The sequence below is a fragment of the Triturus cristatus genome, chromosome 9, assembly GCF_964204655.1.
Source record: "Triturus cristatus chromosome 9, aTriCri1.1, whole genome shotgun sequence".
In the NCBI taxonomy this organism is placed as follows: Eukaryota; Metazoa; Chordata; class Amphibia; order Caudata; family Salamandridae; genus Triturus; species Triturus cristatus.
This window is the reverse complement of record NC_140592.1, coordinates 1216802283-1216828473: the sequence shown is the minus strand read 5'-3', so window position 1 is coordinate 1216828473 and position 26191 is coordinate 1216802283. Positions and strand designations below refer to the sequence as shown.

The window sequence follows — 26191 nt, the reverse complement described above, 5'->3', positions numbered from 1 at the left end:
CAGATTAAATACCTGGCATTAAGTAAATAACTATGCATTCTCCAATTACTATTATGACAGTATGGCAATATTTACTGATGAAATATGATTAAATTGCTGAGGCCTCATAAATACATCCTAGTAATGAGGAAAACAATGAACATTAACGGAAACCAATGAGTAATTTATCCCCCCAAAAAAACTAAACATTTTTGGCAAATCAAAACATACCACTGAGTCATAAAAATAAAAAATAAATTATAAGATGCTCCCACAGATCTGTTGATGTTAACAGATGTCTCCGCGTTAATCATAGCCAAACACGTCTTTTTGCTCCATATGGTTTCCTTCTTATACTGGTATCTACCTCGACCCTGAATTCATATTACACTATGGTTATACTGATCTATTTCTGGTGTTCAGAGTGCTTTTAGACCTGGAGAGAGCAGAAGTAAATTACAGATGGCAGCCAAGAGTGGAACAGAAGAGGGAAGAAAAGAAAGAAAAGACTGGCAGCTAGGAGGGGCTGTAGGAAAATTGGACTACGGCCCAGTACTTAATTTGTGGGCAACAACACTCATTTCTAGGGACAAGGTCTTATTTTAGGAAGCAAGAGAGGAAAGGGAGGAAGAAGAAGGAAGATAAAGGGTGACAAATGGAGAACGCAGGAATGAAAAAGAACTTAAGACATAAGACAGCTGGGGGATACTAAAGAAATGAAAGTAAAGAAGGGAAGAGCTAAAGATGGAGCGCTTGAGTAAGGGAAGTAGAAGTCAGGAGAGTGGCAGAAGATTTAAAAAGCAGGAACCATTGTAAAGCTTGGGGAACAGGACATCAGAGAGTTGAAAGGAAAAGAATAGATGTAAAGATGGCGAGAGCTGGACAGGGAATAGAGGAGGAAGAATCAAAGGAAAAATAAGAAGTTGTCTGGAAGCACAGAAAGTCGAGTGAAAGCTAAGATGGAGTGACTGAAAGGGAAAGAAGACAGAGAAACGATGAGGAAATAAGGAACGGGAGGAAAAGAATACATGCAAACCTAGAGAGACTTGGAGACTGGCGGCAGGGTTTGAACAGAAGTAAAAATGAAGAGAACAGAAGGGGACCCGGGAGGCAGGAATGGCGGTAAAAATGAAGAAAGTGTCAACAAAGGCACAGGCAAGAATGGAAGTAAAGGTGGGGAAGAGGTGGTGGGTGGGCAAAGGAGAGAAATGTAAGTAAAGAACAGGAGAGCTGGGAGAGGGAGATATAGAGAAAGTACAGAAAGAATGGGAATGAAGTAGAGCAGAGCATCACTTTAGGAAGGAGCTCCCAGGCAAGCAGAGCAGTTGCCATCAGCATTCTTCCCCCAGCCACAGTCCTCACAGGGCCAAGGCAATGGGCCAGGGCCTCTACCCCGGTCCCCCAGGAGTTCCTGATGTAAGGCTGCCTCAGGGGCCCTCCAACAAGGGAAGTTAGGCCCCCAGCAGTCAAACAGTCCTCACAGTGCATCTCACCACACAGGGTGCCCCGGGTCCAACGCGCAGGCACTCTGGAGCAGGGCACCTCACTCTGCAGCCCAGACTTGGGCATCATCGGGAGCACGGGCCCCGCTTAAGTCTTCACAGGGGGACACCACAGTCACCACTGCGTCCCCCAATGGCCTAGCTCACAGCAGCTGGCGTCGGGGTGAAGGGGGTTTGGGGGGAAGTAATGTGCCCCCGTCCGCACTCACCGCATTCAGCTGCCTTTGCCTCTTGTTGGGCAGGCTGGGCGGGTCCCTTTGATCCCGAGCACAGCATTCACTGCCATGCAGCTCCGACGGTCGGGGGCCTCAGGTATGTTCACGTCCTCCACCACGCCAAGACCCAGCACAGCAGGGCAATTCTACCCGACAGGGGCACAACAGAGGCACCGGCGGGCAGGCAGAGCAAGGCAGGAACAGCACCTGGTTTGAGTCTCCCAGGCCTCAGCTCGTAGGTACAGGCGCGCTGCATCCCTCTAGTGACGACGTGACGTCACTGCCGAGGCACGCAGACGCGGCGGAGGAGGAGACAGTGCGCGCTGCGCACAGGCACCTCCTGCTGAATAGAAGGTTAGGTTGCGACGCGTGACGCGTCGTTGCGTTTCTGGACTGACTGGTTTCAATTTTGCACGGTTGCACCACACCACACCGACCGGACCGGCCCTTTGGTGTCACCCCCCGTGAGGGTGTCACCCGGTGCGGTCCGCACCCCCCGCACCCACCTTGTGACGCCACTGAACTATTCCAATATCCAGCGTCCCCATAAGGCAAGCCTTAAAACAACTAGCGTGCAGAACAAATGCATGCTAAAGACGCATTTGTTCAAATGACTGAGTTCCTAAGGCATGCATGAAAAACGCATGCAGAATTCCGTCATACATTGTAAAGCCACATGTTAAAAAAAAGCCATTGGCCAGAAAATGTATTCAGCCAATAAAAAAGTAATTTAAAAATATTGCAACTGGACTGAGACTGGTAGTAGAAAGACCAGTTGGTTCAACTCTAGAAAGATACCATCTTCTGTCGATGCTGACCTTGAGCCCAACACAAGAGACAATGTTCATGATAGAGCATCAACGCTCTGAATACAAGCTCCACGGTACTGTTGGGGTGCAAATTACAATTACTGTGTAGTAACAGCTCACCAATACCATGCAATTATGAGTTAAACCCCTTGGAATGAGGAAGAACTGTCCTGATATGGAATTACGGTGACTTTTCTTTAAAAACCATATTTCTCGGATGTCTTGGCTTACTCCACTGCCATTATGTGGGTGCTACACCACATAGTGGCCTGATTGGAGCCTGCACAACCCATTTTCATTCATCAAGCCATTCTTCAAAGATATCAAACACACAAAAGATGATGTGAGAAATGCTTGCAATAATTCTAAAAACTGGCAATTGCTCGGGTCGCATTCCAATCCATCGTTCTTTTGGCCACCATGCCACCTGAGTCTTGAAAGACAGTCACGCTCTCTTCCCCCATGTGCACATTAACCTTCATGGGTGTGTATTTTCTGATCCATGTCTGCAGTGCTCCTAGCTCCTTACAGCCACTCACCTGTATCCATGTTATGTGTCATGGGAAACAGTGTTGTCATGTGGTAGGCACATGCTCTCAGTGTTATGAGGGCGCTCCAGAACCGTCTGTCATGCATGGAGAACAAGGGTGGCCCTCTCCCACAGGAAACAATGGACTTTATCAAGAAGAGGTGTCAAGAGATGGGCGTAGGGACTCAGAAACGGGGTGTGCTACCAAGCCTCCTTTCAGTCTGCAAGGCAGTGGGACCCTTTTCTAGAGTCTTCCGCCTCACATGTGAAGGTCACATTCGCTGTCCCTAGCACGCGGTCTGACATACCTGGTACCATGACAACTGGTTTCTGCATAATCCAGTTGTCAAAGTTTATAGAAGTGGCTTCAAAAGCCTGGAAAATGAGGGCTTAACAGTGGCCAAGACCTCATCTCCCAGAGAAACCCCCCTACTCTTCTGGGTTAGGACCCACTGCTTGTTAGACTGTGGAGGTCCCAAGCAACCATTGCACACTGGTCTCAGATTAGCCGCTCCGGTGCTTGTTGCTAATAACTTGTTATAGTGAGAGATCAAGCACGCCTTCCTTCATTTAGGAGACAATAATAACTTTGTAGGATGTTTTTAGTTTGATAGTGTAAATGATTTCCTTTTATCACTTTATAGAGCTTTACATATGTGAATATTACATCATATCCTTCAGTTCTTGTTACGATTGTTGGTTGGTCTGTCCTTTATGCAAGATCTCCATGGACCTCCTTTCCCTGAGGAGGAAAGAAGCCTGCAGCCAGGATCCTCTGTGACTCTCCAGACCCGCTCTCCCATGATTCCCTTCCCCTCTTCCTATTGTGTTCCTCTTGTTCCATCCACTCTTCCGCAGACCACTTGTCCAAGGAGAAAAAAAGCAGCAGGCAGGGTCCTATTCGACTGTCCAAACCTGTGCTGCTGCACCTTTCCTGGGATGTCTATAGATAGAGTTCGTGTCCTATAGACCTCTTCTAGACCCTCCTCCTGCTCTCTGATGGGCTTTCATTGGCTTGGTAATGGTGTATGGGATTTGGGGCTCAACTCTGTTGGTCAGAACCACTGTCCATCTTTACAGAGTAAAGGAAACCCTATTTCCACATCCCCGGGTTAATTCAATTGTGTATCTCCCTTTCACTTCTGGACTGAGATTGCCTCTAGATTCTCTCGGACAGAAATGAAAGCAGTCCAAAAGTGTGGAAGGTGGGTTTTCTGACTTCATTCACATGCCGCATTTCAGCCAACACGGTCGACAGTGTCTGGTTTCTTGAGAATCCGCCTGCCGACATGATAGGCTGCTGTGCTAACAAGTGCACCGAGAAATGCTATTTTCCCATGTATGTTAGGAAAGTTTCTTGCTCTGTCAGTTTTAAACTCAAGGAACCAGAGTGGTCTTCTAAAATAGATATCAATCCCAAAAGAGACTATTTCCAAGTCTTCTCTGATGACTTCAATTGATTGCATTAGAGAGTGAAGCTAAGCTCCTCATACAAGTGAATGCTGTTACAGTCCAGCCAACTCCTGACTCCTTTGCCTCCCCTTGTGTCCAACCCAACTCTCATTCCGCTCCAGAGGCTGTCGACAAGAAAAGGGCAGCAAAGTAGGTGAGTGGATAGTCAACAGGAAAAGACGTCGGCATGGTGCCAATCACCTCTGAGCTCATGAGTCACAAAGCAGTGCCTGCACCCATTCTTGCCACATCCTCCTCTTCAGATGTCCAACAGGAGAGATATTGCTTGAAGGTATCTATGAGAATGAAGAAGAACCAGAACCAGGCATAAGTGATACTCTCCTGTTCGGCCCCACATCAGATTCTTGTGACACAGAGTTCACTCTAGAGTCCCGGGTTCAATCCCCATCACAGCAGATACCTGTGGCCCCTCTCATCAGTATTCCATCACATTATGTCTCCTAATTAATGGTTGGACGCCTTCATGAACTTTGTCATGGACAGGTCTTATTCCTTCAGACTGTCACAGCACATATGCTCGCCCATGTGTACGACCAGCCTCTGCCCTTATATCCAACCTCAGAAATGACCGTGCTGCGGCTGTGCCTCCTTAGTTGATGATGTCATTAGCACTGGTGTATCTTCGTACATTTTGCGCCACTGATCGCATTGACCAATGCTTATTGCTTGAAAGTGTGTGAAAGGAGGTAGCATCAGCACAGACTTTCAATGACAGTGAAACCAATTTGACTCTACTAGAACGACAGAGATGATGGTGTCAAAACCATGAAGGTTTATTAGCAAATTAATCAACGTTACAACCCTAATCGAATCAGCAAATAATTCTTATCAAATAACCATATCTATCAGTTCAGTCATGCAACCTGAATTTGCATATTATATAAAAGAAGATGCAACATATAATCAGATACAGAACAGAAAATACATTGGGTCCATAAAGGTACTTCTTTGCCACCAAAGTACTAGGCCAACCCACTGCTGATGCTGGCCTTGAGCCGCACATGGACTACAGCGCTCATTGTAGAGCACCCAGGCCTTGATCAAGAGTTATACAGTACTTGTGCGGTGCAAACTCTGGGCGCATAATGTCTGTGTGGTACCATGTTCTTATGAGTTAAGCCCCTTGGAATGAGGAATAACTGTATGAGCATGTAATTACCGAGTGGTATTCTACATGGTATTCCATTTGTTTAGTTGGTTGGCTTCAGCTGGTTAAGGTGCCCACCCAATGGTAAATGTATTAGGTCTGATTGGTGCATTGAAAAGGGTTATATCTGATTTCATATGTCTGCTCTGTTTATTATGAAAGTTGCAACCAAGGCAGTAGGGCTTACCTATATACAATGAGGAATACATGTTAAAGCCAATAGACCTTTAAGGATGAATTGTTATTATGCTGTGTCAAAGTAGACAGATATGTAGTTACTTGGAATCTAAATGATTACTGTTCGAGCGCGGGTTGTACTAATAATTGCCTCTTCAGACAAACTCTGAGGTCAGAATGCTTGCTTGACCTTTTTTGGAGAGGTTGGATATTCGTTTGCCAACTGTAAATTTGTATGTATTTGTAATTTTATGCATAATATTTAAATAAACAGTCGCGGCTCGTGCAGGTAAACCGGTGGTGGGTGGTGTGCGGGCGGGGTGGAAGTGACAAACAACGGAATAGTGAAAATGAAATAAATAAAACCATTTATCTTGCGCTCGCCCCATTGTGCCGAGTCGGGGAATCCGCGTTTCGGCGAGCGCATGGTAAGTGATTTTCTTTCCTTTTTTATTTAATTTTACCTATTCCATCGTCTGTCGACATCTGCCCCTACACCACCCCACTGCTCTTACCTGTGCCAGCCACGCCTGGCCAATAGATCTAGCTACTCCACTGAATAAACATCATTGCTATAGAACAATGACATAAGAAAATGCAATACATTTTAGATATTTGTGACTCACCAAACGACAGCCAGACAACGGAAGAAGGAGGGTAAAGGTGGCATCTGTAACATCAGAAGGTGTTATGTTGTTGATTTGAAAGCACCCAGAATCACTGCAAAAGATTGTAAATTGATATATTCATGTTCGAGCAAACAAATTCAAGTGAGTTGTAAGCATGCAAGAGACCAGGTCCAAATCATTGTGATATTGTTAGAGTGGGTAGTGAGGGAAAGGAGTGGAGCATACTCCATAGTTAACTGGGCACAAAGATATGCTAAGTGAGACTGTGAGAAATAGTTGCAGGTCGGTTCAGGAAACAAAGAATAGCAGGATGGAATAACAATAGACATATAGCGTAAAACAACCTGAAAATGGTACAGTATGTTAGAACTAAATTAAATTGTAACCAAATGGTAAAATTGGATACTTAGGGCCTTATTACGATTTTGGGCGGACGCCGTATCGGAATGGGAACTGCCCGATCATTAGTCGGCGGTTCCGCATACCTAAATGTGGTCGCAAACTCCCATTACCCTATGGGAGCTTGTGCTGCAGCAGTAAACCGGCGGTAGCACAAGTTCCCATATGAAGAAATGGGAGTTTTGTGTGAATCCCTGCACCGTGTGGCAGGCACCTTCACAGGGGGGCACCATAGGTGCCCCCTTGGCCCCCAACCGGAGACTGCATGGTGAAGAGGGCCCTGCTAGGAGCCCCCAGTGTTGCTTTCCGACAAGCTTTCCATGTCGGATTGCCCGACATTGATAGCCTGTTGGAAACCAACATTATAATCCCAACGGCGGAAACGCCGTCCATTGGGATGACGTGCTGGTCTCCGACTGGCCGACGGGCTCTTTGAGCCCGTCGGAATCCAGCCGGAGGGACCGGCCGGTTTCAGTTTCAACTGCCTGCATCATAATGCGGCGGTCGAAACTGAAACCGCAATGAGGCTCGGAAAGCCTCCGACCTGTGGTCATAGGCTTTCCGAACCTCATCATAATTGGGACCTTACTGTCAATGATTCGAGGTATGTTGCTTTGGATTGAGAAACCACAAAGGAAGGCTGTAAATGTTAATACCATATGGAAGATAGCTGAATAAAATAATAAAAGAGAAGGAAAGACTGCCCAGTGAAGTGGGAAAGTACTTATATAGACCATAAAAAGGTCTACCTACAAACCCTTATGTTCCATATTAATTTCGAGTAGTACAGCCTCAGTTAGCCATATTTGTTTTCTTGGATATTAACAGGAAAGAAAGATATCTGCCCTCCCTTGCACTACTATACTCCCCTCCTCTACCAGTGGATTGGTGTCAATGGCTCCCGATGTGTGCGGAAAGTGCTGTGATACAGTCACTCAAGGCTGTTCGTATTTGCACGACGGGTGATCTTTTTACGTTTGTAGGGTCTCTACTTGGGAGGAGGCTTCTGTGGGTGTGCATTCCGCCTCTCCACTCACGCAATTTCACTATTTTTGGGTTTGCCATGCTATGTTGGCTCTGTTGGGAGATGATCTTCAAGAGCCCCCTGCTCTTCCCTCCTTCACTTTTCTCCTACGTACTAAGACTCCGTGCAAATTAGTTTCCAGCCTATATGTTCTATCTCAGGAGTTCAGGCCCACGCACCACTTCACAGCTAGAATGCAATGGCAGACAGATCTGGGTGCACGGCTAGACGAAGTCCAATGGAGGTACTGCTGTGAGGTTACACAAACGGTATCCCTAAACGGCAAACATAGATTAATCCATTTTAAGTACCTCAACAGGGTCTATTACAACTCGGCTCGTCAGCACAGATAAGGGTTAAGAGAGTCGGACTACTGTGATAGATGTGGCATAAGCAGTGCAGATTTTCTCCATGTCACTTGGTCTTGCCCCCAGATTGCTGCCTTTTGGTGCCAAATATTCCAGGAGTTAGGAAATATAGTTGGTGTTGTGCTTTCTCCCAATGCCTTGACAGCACTTTTGGGATACACAAAACCCCTAAAGAAAGATGTTAGGAAACTCATAGGTTTGGGATTGCTCTTAGCTAAGAGCAGAGTGGCGATGCCCTGGTCGCGTGGCCCCCCCTCTACAAAATCTGAGTGGGAAAAAGATATGATGTTCTGTAACACGCAGTCTGAAACATATAGTGAGTTAATCCCTCCACAGAGTCGCCCGAAAAGTTTCTGGGGTCTGTATAAACAATATATAACGGTTAGAGACATGGGCGAGGTGTGTGACGAGTAGAAGGTCTTGGGTGGAAGATTCGATGAAGAAAGGACTATGTTGTACTTGCAACATGTATGTTGATGAGTCAATGGGCCATGTCCTCTGAGGATGTGACCGGCTGATAGAGCGGTAAAATACATGCCTGGCCCAAAGTTTTACATTTGTTCCTTGTTCTGCCAGGAGCTCACCCGGGTTGTGTGTACCTGGAGTGTAATTCACGCATGAACCGGAACAAGTACTGGAATTTGAGAACAATTGGCATGCTGAATGTGCTTCAATATTTTCTTGTCTATAATTTTATATAAGAATGAACTGCTGTCCTTGTAATAATTAACAAAGGGCCTGATTTAGAGTTTCAGGAGAGGGCGCTCATTCACAAATGCAACGGAGTACCCTGACCGCCAAACCCTTGGTCCACCCGCCTTATTTATAGATGAGGGAACCTTAAATATTTAATCGATAAACCCCCTGTTGGATCCTTCAACAGAATGCTTCCTCCGATGGGCCAAAGCACAAGTTAGAGTGGGTAGTATAATGCATTTATTTCCCTCTCTGTCACTGCCAGGAACAACCTGGTGGTGATGCATGGGGGGAAAAAGCACAATCACGACCCCTGAACCCTGGCAGAAAGCTGAGACAAAGGGTGAGGGGGAGTCTGTTTCTGAAAAACAAAAACAAAAATTCAAAAGTCTGGTGGATGGCTGAACACCAAACCTTTGGCATATTAGTAGGAACCGCCATGACGACAGTTCCCTTCAGTGTATAGGGATGACCTCTGGTCCACAGGCACGTGTAAATTTAACAAGCGGAGGACCTTCAAGATGGTGGAGGTAAAGTCTCCGCCATCCTGACAGGCGCTACTCCGCCCGCCACATCCCAAATCAGGGGCCTTACTAGCATTTAATGAATGGAGTCATGTCTAATAATTATTTATAATTACAAATTATTATTACGAATAATTGGTCTTTATATTAATAGTAAGTAAAACAATATGTATTAGGTAAAATGGAAAGGCACTATTGAAAGAAGACACCTGAGCATCTATATTATGATATGGGACAAGTTAGGAAACAAAGAAGTGTGGAAACCATCAGCTGTGTGTCAGTTGTGTCCCTCCCCTTTAAATGTGACGTCAGTGTCATTGTCCTTTCTCTAACATTGCAAGACGTGGCTGTCGCCCTAAGACTTCAAGCTTTGCTTCAGGCCTCCGTTATTTTGCTATGGGTCAGGGAGCCTTATGTCATATGAGCCCTCTAGAAATGTCTGACGCGCCTCCTTCTAATGCTGGTAGAGGCAGTGCACAGTAAACAGCTGTTCATTGCCTTTTCTTTGTCTCACCAGGTACAGATGTGGTGCAGTGGCTAATGAAGAACCTTACCATTGATGATCCAGGTAAGAAAGCGTAAAACATGAGAACACAGCTTGCTATGAAACATGGTATATCCCACCCTTGGTGTTCATGCACATGTGAATCCGGCCTCCTTCCTACACTCATCTTCCTGACCAAACTGCACAGCATCAGAAACCTTTCTTTCATTTATTAATAAGCTGCCGTTTCTATCTGGGCTCATATACTTGCTCTTTCAGTTTTAAGGCACTTCACTGCACTGTGAGGCTGCCTCAGGTAACTGAAGGAGGGGTCAAAGCAGCTGTAGGTGAGAGAGAGAAGAAGCTTTCTGTGCATCATGGGTGTCCATGACAATGTTGCCGAGGTGTGTAGCCAGACCCTTAAGATCTTCCTCCTCTGACCTTGCTTGCACCCCCAAAGTACGCTTGGCCCGTATGGGAGGCAGATCTTTCGGGCTTCTGAGCGCTCAAGCGTGGAACCAACTTCCTGCCTCCCTGAGAGCCTCTACTGATCTAACAGCTTTTAAGAAACACCTCACAACAAGGCTCTTTAAGAACTGGTCTTGCCTCTGGGTCCCGTCATGCTTGAACCTCTAGCGCGGGGACACTCTTGTTTGAGTATCTGTGCGCTATACAAGATCGTTCATTCATTCATTCATTCATTGTAGCCTTAGCAGTGAGAGAGACCGCTGCCACTCATACGGTACCAGCCGGATGATGGGTTCATATATAGGATATGGGCATTTGACCATTTGATGGAGTAGAGAACAAAGATACATTTGCTGCCGATCTGGGATGTTGAGTTAGGATAGGAGAGGCCAACTATGACTCATACATGGTGAAAGCAGAAACTGCTCACCCCATACAAAGCAGAAGTAAGTCTAAAGTACTCACCAGAATTTCAGGTCACTCTGGAGTAAGGTATTCCACAGTGTAGGTGCTTGGATGTGGAGAGATGTCCCACCACACATGCCCTTGGCTCAGTGGATGGCCAATCGATTACGGGTTATCTACATTATTGGTTTGGTTGTTGGTGACAGAAATCCTTGGGTAGGATGCCACTGTCGGGCCAGGGAGTGCCTTGTGCACCAGGCACAGGGTCTTCAACTGAACTTCATCTTTCTTAAGGGAGTCAGTGCAATGTCGTTCGGGTAGGCGTCATGTTTCAGGCCCAAGGTGGGCCAGGTTGTTTAGTTAGGGGTAGTTTGTAACTTTGAGGGATCATTTTTGGCATTTCTGTGTAGAAGGAGTCAAAGTAGCCCAGTCTGGAGCTGATAGAGGTCTTGTGGGTGGCCAGCAAAAAGAGAAAATGCTCTGCAACTGACTGAAGGTGGTGAAATGGTGAAAATAGGCTGAAAAGTTTATTTGGAAAGAGAACATGCAGGTTACAAACTTTCTGCAACAGTTATTGGGGTGTTGCCATCAAGTCAGCCCATGACAATTATTGTGTTATATGTGCTGTGTTACAGGTTCGCCTAGGTGTGTTGTTCCACAGGAAAATCTGAGGGATACCTGATAGTCTGACCTCCAAGACAGAGACATGTTAATGACTGTGCCCCAACCCTACTGAAAATGGAAAAACCACCAGTCTGGAGAGTGTGAACCCATCTTACCGGCGACCCAGTCATATATACCTATTTCCATCTTTGGGTCATGCATGAAAACACCATGCGTTTGCTTTCACTTTGGACTATCCAAGGGTAGCGTCAACTATCTCTGGTTTTTCCTTTGCAATCTCTACTCTCAAGAGTCACTTATATAAGGCCCACTACCAGTCCTGTTTCCCTTCTATATTTTCCAGTATTTTTCCTTCCCCTGCTAGATAGTAGCTCATTGTGGGTGAGGACTCCTCGCTGTGATGTTTCTTGGGGTCAAAGTGGACATGATACCACCTTATTTGTACCTGGCCTGGAAGTGATTCCCTTGTGGATTTCTTTGTGCAAACCACAATGTGTAACTAATAGTATTGCTGGTAGGTTGCAGGTTAATCTGTTTGGAGCTCTTTCTAGTTTCTGTAGCTGGTTGTTCGTTGTATGTGTTTGATAAGGGGTTGCTATCTTACTAAAGCTTTCAGTTTTTAATTAAGATTTCTTTGGCCCTAAAATTGATAGCATTGTAATTCTGCCTAAGGTTTTAGAACGGCATCTCCTATCATGTCATTTGTTGACCGAAGGTGTGATACCACTTCTGTTACTATTATAAATGTGATGACATGATGCCACCTGCAAACATATATTTAAGATGATCAAATGGAGAGGAAAGATTCTATATGAACAAGTTTTTACCTTAATTATCTCTGGATCATCTGTTCTCAGGCGCTGGTCTTACAACCTTACGACCTGCACTGAGTGTTACTCTTGTTTTAACCTACCATTTGCTCCCTGTTCAGCATGCCTTGTACCACTTATTGTTTTACTTTTATTGACCCTTTTTATGTTGTAACTGTTTGATGTATTATTCATATGTGATGCCGGTACTGCAACTTATTACCTTCCTTCCCTCCTATTGTAAAGCGCTCTGATATCCTTCGGGATCATGTTTGCGCTATATAAAACTTTATAAATAAATAAATAAAAATAATGAGGCAAACTGGGGAATATTGAAGTTATTACCTACACTGGCAGTGGCAGTGTTATTGACTCATTGTAGAAGAGATGCTGGACTCTGTCTGTCAAAACTGCTTGCAGCTCCTCTTATCACATGGCTAATACTCTCTTTAGTCTAGATGGGATTTTAATGGGCATCACACTGTGCCTGTCAGTACTGGAAGAGGAGTGTGTATCTGCAGGCTAATGTGCTAATTCATTTATGGGGTGCTCATGGATGCCACATTGTACTCAGAATGCCAAGTACTAACAGGAGCCTGAGTGGAGAGTGGGGGTGGAGGAAGTACCTGCAATCTGCGGGACCAGCAGTCGTGGGAGTAGATGTGTTCTAAAGTTCAAATTGCTACCTTTGGCCCTGGCCTGGGTTCTAATCCTAGTGTGTCTTGAATTGCAAGTGTAATGTTAAGGGATAGGTTTCTAGGGTAAAATGGGGACCTGCTAGACGCGGTAGGCAAGGTTTTTGCTAGATGCCTTTTGACACCGTTTAACTCCTAGGTGAAATCCAAATAAATTATCCCATTAGAGCAGATGGTCTTTAGGACAAACGACAAGTCCTTGGATAACATTGCAGTTGTGCAGTCCGTTAATGAAAAATAAGTGACTTTTAGAGGTTCCTCAGTATATGACGCGTTCATCAACTTCTCTGCGGCTTTTGATAAAGTGGACCGTCTTACACTGTGGAAGAAGTTGTTTGACCTCGGCATCCCTAGAACGCTATTGCAGCTAATTGTTGCCCTTCACCGTACGACCTGGTGTCAAGACTTGTTAGGGGACGAGCGAGGGTTACCTAAGAGGTTCCCAACAAACAATTACCTAATGCAGGGGTGTTTACTCGCCCTGCTACTTTTTTCCTCGTATATGTCTGATTTGCCCAGTTCTCTCTTATAGGGAGTTGGCTTTCCACCAAGGCTCGGGGTTTGGTAAATATCATGCCTTTTATATGCAGATGATATCCTAGTCAGGGACCTAACCGTTAAAGATCTAAATAACCGATTAGGGGTGTTGCAGCAGTACGTCGATGCACATTTCCTGAAAATCAATTCCTCCAAAAGTGAAATTCTTTTCTTCCGAGGGAAAAAATAGTAACTATGCCAATTACTCATGGTATTTAGGCTCTCAAAAATTGGACGTGGTTACATCTTACAGTTTCTCGGGGAAACTTATGTGTAGTCATCTGAACAATGCTGCCCATATATCTAATATTGTGAGTAAGTCATAATCCCAGGAAAGGGTTTGGGAACATTTTATAATTCTGTAGGTAGAAGACATTTCTCTCATCTCCCATCTGTCTGTCAGGCTGAAATTCCAGCCACTCACTGTATGCAGTAGAGTTAATTGATGTGTTAAATTAGGGCTTTTTAAACAAGACAAAAAGGGCTGATTCTAAGAGGATTAATATCTCATAATACCTCAGTGTAAGTTGCAGCTTTAAAGGTTGGAATTTAGGATTAAAAGCTCCTTCACACAAGGTCTGGTGGAAATTGTTTGGTGGGCCTCCCTCCTAATGAGAAGTGAAGGGAACTCCCTAAGACCACTTATAAGGAAGGAAATTTTAGAAGAGAAAAATAAAATCTTTATTCTATAGAATTCTTTTAATTCGCTTTAGATCAATTTGAGTTAGATGAAAGTTTGGTGTCCTCATTACTTGTAACTCAATTAAAGGCCTGTCTAAAACATGCTTTGTTGGTTTTAAGCTTTGGCCTAGATAGTAGTGCCTGCAGTAAGAAAGGAGCTATCAAACGATAAAGGATTCCATTACCTTCATAAAATGTCTACCGTATGTGAAATGAAATATTCCCCATGGTGTTAGACGCTCCTGGACCCTCTTACTTTTAAATATTCTGCCTTTTTAAATGTCCTAACCTATAAATGGCATGGGTCATTAGTTACACATAATCTTTGCCTAAATGGTGTTCAAGATTTGAAGCATGTTTTATTTCTTTGCCCTGCTCTGCTGCTACACCGCCATAAGATGTTAAGACCTTAATTTTTTTAATTGTCTGTGCGATCTTCCTCTGAGGCATTGCAACTAATGTTTAATCCCCCCAATGAAATGTTCTGCTGTCAAATTTTTTATTTTCCTAAATGTTTTTTAAACTTATATTGAATTCTCAGTATAAAGCATGTTCTAAGATGTTAATACTTTTTATGTTTCTTATGACTTTATGAATTAATGGCTCCTTTTAGGATTATGATTTTTTTACGTCTCTTATTGAATTCGAAATGTTTCTCATGTATTCCTATTCCTATGGGCACCTCTTCGATATTCCAAATCATGGAAAATAAACTTGACTTGCATCCTAAGGGACATTTAGGGGTAGGAGTTAAGAGTAAAATTACAGTTAAGATTAGAGTTAGACTTTGAATGTAATGTTTGGATTTAGTGTTAAAGATCATTACACAGGGATGGCAATTAACGCTCAGATTTTGGATTGAGGTTCAGGGTTAACATTAGAGTGTATATAGGTACTTTCTATTCTCATGCCACCCTTGGGCCAATTCAGAGCACTTAGAGTTGAGTTTTTAAAGGGTTATAGTTACAGGTTTGGTTTAGAGTTGAAGTTTAAGAGCTTGGTTTGCGATTTAGAGCTAAGATTAGAGGTTAAAATGTGGCTTTAGAATGATTGTTCATGACTACTTATGAAAGAATAGTGTTTTGTACTAGGTTTATGGTTTGGGTTTAAGGTTAATGTTTTTTAGGGCTATGGTGAGAAATAGGGGCTCCAACATAAGCATCCCCATTGGGATCTTTACTGCCATCCCCATTGGGAATGTATGTCCAATTTTTTTTTACAGAATATCGTGAACCTAAATATAGTTTGCAAAAAAAGTCTCATTAAGTGTAGATCTCGTTTTATTATTTATAAAGGGACAATATTTCATGCATGATATTTAAGACAGAGTATTTATGTTAAGAAATATTCTGATAATGATAATTCAGAGTCATATCCTCCATTGTATCTTCCATGAAAGCACATAACTGTGTGCTGGAAGCTGTGTTGATCTACCGAGTCATCTCGATTAGGGTCTCAGGACTTCATGAATGTGACACATTACATGCTAAGCATTTATAAGCTGAGACTCAAGCTTGCTTTCTTGCAAAAGGTGATTGATTCTAAAATGTGTGCCTTGTCTCAGCAATCACATGCTACTTAAGGAATTTTAAGACTTCATTAAACAGGATTTTCCACCTCTTGGCTCTGAGTCTGTTACCAAACGTGATTGACTCTGTTTTCTACTTCTGGGTTATGGGGTAGTGTTCTTGCATATCTGTCCAAATTTGTAATTGGGGTTGTATAATACGATGGGGGAAACAAGTTATGTTTGCTGAGCTAACCGTAACTGGAGAAGGTTAGGGGTCTTGGTATTGCTCTAGGAACCGTAAGTTTACTTTAATGGTGTTTTTAGAAGGAATTTCTAATTCATAAGTTAACTTTTATTGTTTAATTAAGGATTCTCTAAGGTCTTTTTTTAAACATAGGAAGAGGAAACCATTATTTGCAATTGTCATTACCAATGTATTTTCATGGGTGTTTGGTTTTATGGTATACAGCATACTTCTGCTGCTCTAGGCTCTAGGATCGCGGCCAGGCCCTACGTCCTACTTCCTGCACACCCAACTCTGGCTGCTCACGGTCTTTGGCAAAGGCCTTCACCCAACCTCCCAAGCATCTAACACTGACTCTGCACATCCTTCGCTGTATGCAGCAACACTTCCACACAGTATGTTCAACCTCCCCCACACCAAGACTCTGACACGCACAGCCTCGCTCCATCAGCCATGTATTTTGAAGAGGCAGAGAAGGGGTTGGCTGCCAGTCTGATGCCCAATCTTTTATGGATCCAACGCTTTCTGTACTATTGTACATTCCTCCTTTTGTAGCAGGCTCCAGGTGAAGGTACTGAGCTAGCACCGTGCCATTAAACTCAATGGTTCTATACTGTCATCTTGCGATTCTAGTGGTAGTTACCAAATATGGTATATGATACCACCAGTAAAGGACCATATTACAGATTGAACTTTATTTATCCCGTAAATGTGTGTGATCAGTATTTATCCTTTAACTGTGCGTGGGGATATGTTTAACATACACTGCAGATATCCTCACAGTATTGGCAAACCCTGACAAAACCAGACAAACATCATCTCTACAAGGGCCACCGCGCAAGGGGACAGGTCCACATAGTGTATTCAGGCACTTTAAAGCGATTGCATCCAAAAACGAATACTCAGGTATGTTTGCCTTGGTCCACTGTATAGTCTAACCTAATATCACGTGTGGAGGTAGAATAGTAAATACACATTCCATTACAGTCAATGGCCAGTCCTTGTGTATATAAGGTGAGGGGGTGGTGTGTGTGTGTGTGTGTGTGTGTGTGTGTGTGTGTGTAAAGGTGTATAAACTTGAATACCAATGGATACATTCATTTAAACTAGAAAAGTACACGTCACTTGAAAGACCCTCTTTTTACTTAATTTGGAAAGGGAGAATTGATGGAACATATGGATGGATATGTTTTTTCAACATAAGAGCCATTTTAATTTTTCTTCATCATAATGTCCAAATCACCAATATATCAATAATCTCTTTGCAAAAATTGACACTGTAATATAAGGGCATCAAAATCCTCTTTTGCAACCCTCACTATGCGTACAGCCTTGATTCCATGGAGAAGACATTTCTAAAAGTATGGACATGAATGATGTCTTCACAACATTGTTTGCATTCAGCATCTAGAATGAAATACTTGTGTTACATATGCTGGGAAAGAAATGTGAACAAATAAAACAAGTGCCTGAGTCATATAGGCAACCCTTATTTAGGCATTTCAAGGCCAAAGTGTGAATGTGGTTGCAGATTGGACTTGTTTATAGCTCCCTTGAAGTAATTTGCTATTTGTAGTGCAGTTTCTCATTATATGCATTTCGAGACAGGTTGATCCAACCAGTGGGACGTTTTGTATAGAAAAGTGACTTAGAAAGGAAATAGCTTTTATCAGGCAAGTTTAGTCAAATATCATGCACTCTCATGTGTATGTCTCGCAAACTTTGCCACATAACTATTAAAGGGCAAGAAGCCTCTTCTGTAATTATAGACCCATTTAGCCGTGGCCAAATTAAATTTTCTAACAGTGATATAGGCAGATTATTGCCCCCTCCCCTTCCAACTGCTTCACATCAAATTGCAATTCGTTCTCAGTTTCACACAAAACCTGCAGAAAAAGAATTGTCCATTACACAAATTAACTAATTCTTCAAAATCAAATTGATGCTTGTGTAAAAAAGAAAATCAATTTTTGACACCACAAATTTCTAAATAAAAAAAACAGTTGGGTCCAAAATTGATTGATTCTTGAAAGGAGAAGCAATAGTCAATTTGCAGACTTAGTTTCGGAAGCCCAAACTCCCCCAATTCAAAGAGTGGTGAATAGACATTATTAGCAAATTTTCAATGGAGCGTCTATTACAAAAAGACAGTATTTCACCCTGTATTTCCTTTACATCTGAAAATATGAAAAACTTTTCTCCAGCTTTCATTTTATCAAAAGGGTGGAATCAACTTCAATATTTGTATTTCTCCTATTGAATTGATTTCCACTGCTATGTTTTTTGCATACTCACTGAATTTGTTCTCCATTCACATGACTTTCCCACGTGCTGTGACCTCGTTCCCAGCTTTGAGACCTTTTATTCATAGCCCGAAGCAAAGTAGCATCATTGTTTGAAACCTAATCGGTTAGGAACCTTTGTGCTGTTTAATAGTGACATCTTCTATATAAAGTGCCATAAAAAGGCACAATTTTTGGTAGAAAAAGCTATATATCAAAAACACATCGATCATTCTGACCCTGATGAAATATAGACCTTTAATATTGGCGTTGTGGTCCATTCACTGAGAGCCGTGGAATATAGTCTAGTCCCAGATGTAAGATACTTAATTCATTGATATTGGAGTCACAGACAGACTTCCTAAGGGCTTGTGAGGGTCTCCTTTTTACTGCAATTTAATTACATTAGTTTGGTTGGAAATTCAAGAAACCTTTAGCAAAATTCCAGGTCGACCAGGAAGAGACAAAAATGAGCGGGTGCACAAAAAAGAACTGCAATCAATGGAAAAGAGACTCAGCTTTATTACATATATTGCCAAAATTAGTCAATCATACAAATTAAGGTTTTGGTCTAAAACCTGGTTTTCAGTTGCCTAAGGCTTATGAAAGGAGACTGTTATGCAAATAAATAAAACAAAGTATCTTGCCTCTCCAATTGGAAGTTTAGTAAAGATCTGTTGTACACATATTTGACTATCACTATAGAGGTCTCAATCCCCTTACAGTAGTTCTGAATCTCCTTAATTCCTCCTTCCTCAGAATTGGAAGTACGCTTTGGTACTCCCTCTGTTTAAAAATAGTGACCACGATCCCCAGTGTTAGTCTAATTTTAGACCAATTTCTCTTCTCTCGGTTTTCATCAAAATTCTAGATAAACATGTTAAAATCCACCTTTCTTCCTTTGTTACTGCTTACAACCTGCTGCATCCATCCCAGTGGTGGGTTTAGGGCGGGTCATAGCACTGAATCTGCCCTACTTGGAGTCACCAAACTCCTGAGGCAAGAACTCGACTCTGGTGGGACAGCTGCCCTTATCCTTCTGGATTTAAGAGCTGCTTTCGATACGGTCTCACATTCCATTCTTTTGGATAGATTGGAGGCTTCAGGTATTGTTGGCACTGCTTGGAAATGGCTATCTTCTTTTCCGGAAAACGCAACTTTTCAGGTCTCATCAGCTAACAACACCTCTTCGACCTTGACATTGACCTTGGGGGTTCCACAGAGCTCTATATTGAGCCCCCTGCTCTTTAACATTTACCTGCGCACTTTGATGGAAGTGATTGAAGAGTCCGGTCTCACTGTATTTTCATACGCCGATGACTCTCAGATTATTTTCTCACTATCTGATGCGCGAAACAAAGATCCTTCCCCTCTCAGGCAAGGCCTGCTCAACGTCGCACTCTGGATGAACAGAAACGCCCTTAAACTAAATGGTAACAAAACCGAAGTCCTAATCGCAGGTAATAATCCCGAACTTTGGGGTGTTAACCACTGGCCCTCCTTAATGGGGCATCTACCCGCACCGGTTGATAAGGCGAAGAATCTGGCTTCATCATTGATAAGAATCTCTCCCTGAAACCACAGGTCTTCAAGCTCACAGCCTCCTGCTTTTTCATTATGAAATGGCTTAAGCAAATTCCCTGGCTGATTCCTCCAATCTCCCAGAGAACAGTACTACAGGCCTTGGTAATGTCCAGACTGGACTATGGGAATGTACTGTTTCTGGGCGCTGATAAGGTCTTGATTCATCGCTTGCAGATTTTCCAGAACGCTGCCACCCGCCTCCTTTTCCGGTTGCCCAGACATGCATCCATCTCTCCCTTGCTCCACAAATTGCACTGGCTGAAGATTGACAAACGGATTAAATTCAAGGCCTTGTGCTACATGTTTCGAGCTTGACACGGCCTCGCCCCTCTTATATCCAAGATCTGATGTCTCCGTAAGTCCCTTCCCGATCGCTGAGATAAGCCAGCCTCGCACTGTTTACCAAGCCTAGGTTCCCTAGAGCTCGTACTCATGGGCACTCTTTTTCCGTTTTAGGTCCTAAACTCTGGAACTCTCTTCCGGTAGCTTTTAGAAACGGTTACTTATTGCTTACTTTTCGTAAGAGCTTAAAAACCAAGCTCTTTAACTGCCCTGTCAAATTCTGCGACCTGGCAATGTTGCTATACGTCTTGGTACTGTCTGCCTCTAGCGCCGTGGGGCCCTGTTGGGTAGCTGCGCACTCTACAAATCTCATAAATGATAAATAAATAAATAAATCCCCAGAGTTTACTTTGGAAAGGTATATAGTGATGAAATATCTTACCTTAGGATGCAATTTAAGATCAATAAAATGTGCTGGGGCAACAATGAGTACTTTGGAAACCATGGAGCCAATGGTTTAATTTCTTGTGTTAGGCTGTGGAGCGGCTGCTGTTCAAAATGCAGGGACGTGCAGGCTTGCTGGGCAAAAGAAATACTGCCAACATTCTTGCTTCCTCCACAAGCTGCTTTGACGTAACAGGGTGCAGGTGGCTGTTTTTCCATCTAATGCCCAGCCAGTCACTCTACTGACCTTATCATGGGTTTGCAAATATATTGAAGCTGTAATTGGAATGTGTACAAAGTTTGGTACAACTATTGCTGTTTTAGATCGTATTTTGCGTCAATTGATCACTCGGGTAAAAATTGGATGTTTGTTCCGTGGATAAAGAATATCTTCCCATAAGATGTATGACTACCCATATGTGGGGATACTGGCATAATGTTTCTAATGTGTGTATTGGGTTTGAATGCAGAGACCCAATAATTACTAAGGACAGTGCAGATACTCTGTTGCCTGGAAACCTTCTGAACGCTTACGTGGATCATATGAATGGACATTTTATAATTAAAAAGTGCTGCTTTTCCAACCAGTTTCCTTGAAAAATCGAAGGGTGTCACGAAACATGTTGGCTGTGGTTTTTGTCTGTACATGAGTTGGAGAGTTTACTGCATTGGGTGTAGTGGAGAGGTTGGGCAGAATTAGAAGGAAGTACAGGCCGCAGGTGGGCCACCAATGGGATGGTACTAGTAAATGCTCTCAAGAATCCTATAGATTGTTCCTTTACAAAGCCCTAAAAGTAGAACCAAGGTTAATTTGGTGTGGATGTAAGTAATTTATTTACAAATGTAATTGTGCATTTACTTTGGTTCCAGAGGAAAGCCTATATATAGGGTGCAGGAGATGAGTCATTTAATTCTGGGTTTTTAAATAAATGTAATCATCTGTCGAAATAGATAAACATAGTATTATGTAACAGTAGCACATATGCTATAGAAGCGCAGTGTGTAACAGAAACAATCTATCCCGAGTCAATTATTTACCGCCCTCCTCCCACCACAAAATACACACCCACTCAAACCCACCCCAAAACACACACCCAGTCAAACCCACCCCAAAACACACATCCATTCAAACCCACCCCAAAACATACACCTATTCAGACCCACCCAAAAACATACACCCATTCAAACCTACCACAAATCACACACCTATTTAAACACAACCTAAGCACACACCCATTTGAACTCACCCCAAAACACATACCAATTCAAATCCACCGCCAAACACACCCATTCCAACTCGCCCCAAAACACACACCAATTCAAATCCACCCCAAATCACATACCAATTCAATGCTTTGTAAAATATAGATGAAGAAATGGGTCAGGATGTAGAAAAGGAGCAAAGAAGTGCAGCATCTTGCATATCTGTTGGTCCCTAAATTCCAGTTGTTGGTCACTTCATCATTTACTTTTATTTCTTTATTTATCTACAACAAATTTTTATGTAAAGAGATATCTTACCTATTAAATACAAAGAAGGAAACTGATTGAAGACATTATATAGATTTTGCACGTTTAACAGACGAGTTACCACACAACAGTTTCTGAAAGAGTTTCCATTAGTGAGCCATAACAAATTCTCTTACCCATCACCCCTCTCTGGGTGAGCAAAAGACTGCTTTGTGCAGTGTTACACGAAAAACAGGCTAACACAATATTCTAACAGCACCAAACTCACATGGGCACAGCATCCTCTCTCTCTTGGACCACTCGCCCCAGACAGCTATAACTGTCCCCAACTGTAACTGGCCCACATTTAGAGACATAACTGCCCTTTCAGGCATATAAAGAATGTACCTCTGATTGGTGGCTCAGTGGACCAGTAAATAATTGTGCTAGGTAAGCAGTTTAACAGGAGTTTCACAATTCTTCGGAATATGTATGTTTTTCAAGCCTGATTTTACCATTAATAGATGTTTCTCAAGGAGGGTTTACAAATTTTCTGGGTCTATCATAGGTAACCCACCCTGTACCCTTGCAGCACTGGCTTAAGTCTGAGTTCCCTGGTGATCCAGGCATCACAAGAGCACAGAAAAGCTTCCCATGGATATGATTGTCCCAAGAGCACCTGGTACAGCAGGGAGCCAGGGCTTAATTTGTAAAAAAAAAAGTGCCAGGGCCACTGCAGCTTGTACCACACTTTGCCTCTGCCATGCTGCCAATGATACAAACAACACAAAAGCTAACCATCAAACTCAAACTCCTACAAGAGTGACAATTCGGACTATTTCCGTCCCTCAAAGCTGTAAGTATGGCTCGGGTGGCAGGCAATAGTCATTTTTAATGTAAATTGAATTAATAATGAACTGTTATTGTGGTCATCTCTAAATTAGCCAGCCAGCACCACCTTGTGGCAGACTGTCACAACCGCCGGTGTTGACAATTAAGTGCCAGTGCCAAGCACCAGAAACCACCAGCTCAAATTAAGCACCGGGAGTATCGATTTAAAAACACATTCTCTGATTTAACCTCACTGCAGAATGTGAATCCATACTTCTGAGGAACCACAAATCCAGGTCTCAGCAAATCTCTGAAACTGAAATACTATCTATTAGATCTAGGAGTGAGCACTAAACTTCCCCTTTGACCTATCAAGCAAATGCCCGTGAGTGGAAGGTCCTCTGGATATCTCCCACCCCTACACTTCAGTGTCATTCGGGTCACCTGGAGAAAACGTACTGATGTAGAGTTTAAGTATCGAAGCAAAGGTTTGTCTGAGGTCAGTAACTACTGTGTACAGCTTTTTTATTGTATTAATTCCTAGTGCTTCTGGCATGGCTTCTAGTGATATAGGCCTGGAGGATATTAACACAAAGCAGTGTATTGTTTTACCAAGAGGTTATTGCTAATAATCCGCTGATGGGTATATTGTAATGAAGCAAACACAACACTGACTTGACCAGCCAAAAGAGCACATCCATCTGCCAGTTCCATCACTGCTCTCTTTGGCGGGAGTTCTTGCAAAGCCGCCAGCACTTACACAGATGGAAAGGATGCTGCGAGGCATCTGAGAGTCAGATGGAAAGGATGCTGCGAGGCATCTGAGAGTCAGATGGAAAGGATGCTTCAAGGCATCTGAGAGTGGAATTCAACTTCTAGAGCAGACTATAACAAGCACAAAACCCCTGATGAACTTAGTGAATAGCTTTTTTGACATGTTAATAGCAAGAAAAGGGTTGTCCATTTGGAAAAAGCCACTTTTGTGGTAAGATCAGGACTTGGTATTAGGTCAACCGAAGTGTCCAAAATAGGCACATTTATGCAGTGTACCGTTCCTCAATAATCCCTAACATTGTATTTCTAATGTTCCTGACAACTGTGGAGCAGAGAGCACACTCCTCTATTAGTCCCTACTAATATCTTATATGGAGTTATAAAGCTGGAGTGCAGATGTTACATCTGTTGCCCATAGATGGGGACTCTCCTTTCCTCTTCTCTCCTCTCCTCTCCTCTCTTTGCCTCTCCTCTCCACATCTCTCCTCTCGTCCATTACTTTGTATTAAAAATGTAAGAGGTATTTTGCTCTGTCGCTTCTTCACATCTGTGGGCAAAGATGTAACATCTGCACTCCAGACTATCCCCCCTATGTGACTCCGGTCCTTTTGGCCTTGAGTATAGTCATCATCTTCTTTGTACATTCTGCTGAGTATTATACCATTCTTCTAGTACAGTTGGACAACTAAGTAAATCATGTTGCTCTTGTCGTATGTCATAGTTAATGTATATGGTAGTTTATGTCATTGACATATCCATAATTGTATCATTTATATACCCGTACCCATGATATATCTGGGCAGTCCACGTTTGAAGCCCCATGGGTCCAGATAGGTCTCCTTTCATACCAACTTTGGAGGTTGGCATGAGAGGGGCAAACCTCAAACCAATGGCTGATCCACATTCCTATTGGTACTACTTTCCATTATGTAACAATATATTGTTATGCAAATTCAATTCAGTTATCTTAAGTAAAATAACTTTATGGCTATTTAGTCATTGGCAAAACAGATATACATTAAAGATGAAAAGTGTCATACAGTCATCCCAGAATATGTATTTCAATGCATTTTTGATGTGTTATTTTAATCCCATATGTAAGATGGTATGTTCATCACATATGTTTGCAAGAAGATGTCACCATATTTCTTTGTAGGCGAATTGATGGCTGGAGGAAAGTCTGCATTTACCCTGGCGAGTGTACAACACCCTTTGATCGCCCTGAAGCAGCCCATGTTTAGGCGAAACGCTTTGGCTGTGCATCTATGAAAACCTAGCATTTCTGTAATAAATACACACCAAGGCTACAAACAGCAACATGGACTCATTTTTTCAAAACATAAACCTTGTAATTTACTGTCTATACATGTTGCCTCTCATACCCCTTGTATGAATGTTTAACTTTATGGTCAAGTGGCAGCTGGCCATTTGAGGTGAGCAATATTCCAGAAGGGTAGTGAGTAGACTGGGCAGTGCAATCCTCCTGGAAACTCGGCTGCCTTTTCCATTAGTAGCAACTCTTACAAAAGGGGATTGATTGCTAGCCAATGGGGAGTTTGTCAGATCTTGAGAAGTGCTGTGAAACTCTGCATCCTAGCACTACTATCCCAGTAGCTCCACCAAAAAAACAGCACATATCTCCTCTACTATTCTGGAAATACCTGTGAAGGTCTTTAGCATTGTCTAATTTCCTTTTTGGTGGAATTGTTTTAAGGTCGGGTATTTGACAGAACAGCGTTCAAAAAGAGCTGTTGCTTACAATAAATGTGGATTGAGGTTTGGATCCACTACTCTCATCTCCTTCCCTTGTGTGCTCCCTCTCCCTCCATCTAATGCCCTCTCATATCGCCCTCCGCATCTCCCTCCTGCTGCAAGCTCATCCACAGCAGGGAGCTGATTCATAGGCGCTGGAAGTAGCAGGGCGGTGGTGTTGCAGCACCCCAAGATAACCATGCTGGGGTCCAGAAGGTGCATGTGCATTCAAAGACAGAGATCAAATGTAAGGCTGGCTTTTGACAAATTGCTACTTATTCTTTAAACATGGAAATTGTTGTTTACTTTTCTTCCTCTGACTGCAAATTGAGAGGATGTCATAACATGAACTATGTGACAATCTTGCTGGCGTACAGAGAATGTGCAAGGAAAGGCTGTATGATTTCAATTGTGTTTTGACACACCACAAAATGTAAATACTTGTACATTAAGTTTACACACTTTTCAAACTATTTCAGGAGTTAGGAGGGCAAAAATGTTGCTCATGTTTTTGTCATTTCTGAAGTGTGATGGATACAAGGATTTCCATAGGATCAAAACAAATCAATGCCCTTTACTTGGTGATGTGCAACTGAGAAATATTGGCAAAACCCTGATTTTCACCCAATACCGTTTGTGTGCTCGTCAAATTTAGTGGCCATTTCAATACAAAATGTAGAGTTGGTTAATTACAGTGAGCTACCACACCATCCTTTAGTAATATATTTGTGGCAGTGTGCTCCACATGCCCCACAGGCTATGTACTACACCTTTACCACTCCCCTGCTGAATGTGTGGCTCATTTGCTTCACTTGATCTTTGGGTGGCGCTTGGATTTTTCACAAACCCTAAGACATCAGTGTCT

General features: G+C 42.9%; 1 protein-coding gene across 2 annotated transcripts in view; it reads left to right on the top strand.

The window, feature by feature from the left end:
• Positions 1 to 26191, top strand: part of RGS6 (regulator of G protein signaling 6) — a 1064816-nt gene that overhangs the window by 689749 nt on the left and 348876 nt on the right. For both annotated transcript variants that reach the window (XM_085627281.1, XM_085627283.1), the window contains exon 4: positions 9989 to 10039. In XM_085627281.1, coding sequence (XP_085483407.1) covers positions 9989 to 10039 — 51 coding nt within the window. The remainder of the gene's footprint in view (positions 1 to 9988; positions 10040 to 26191) is intronic.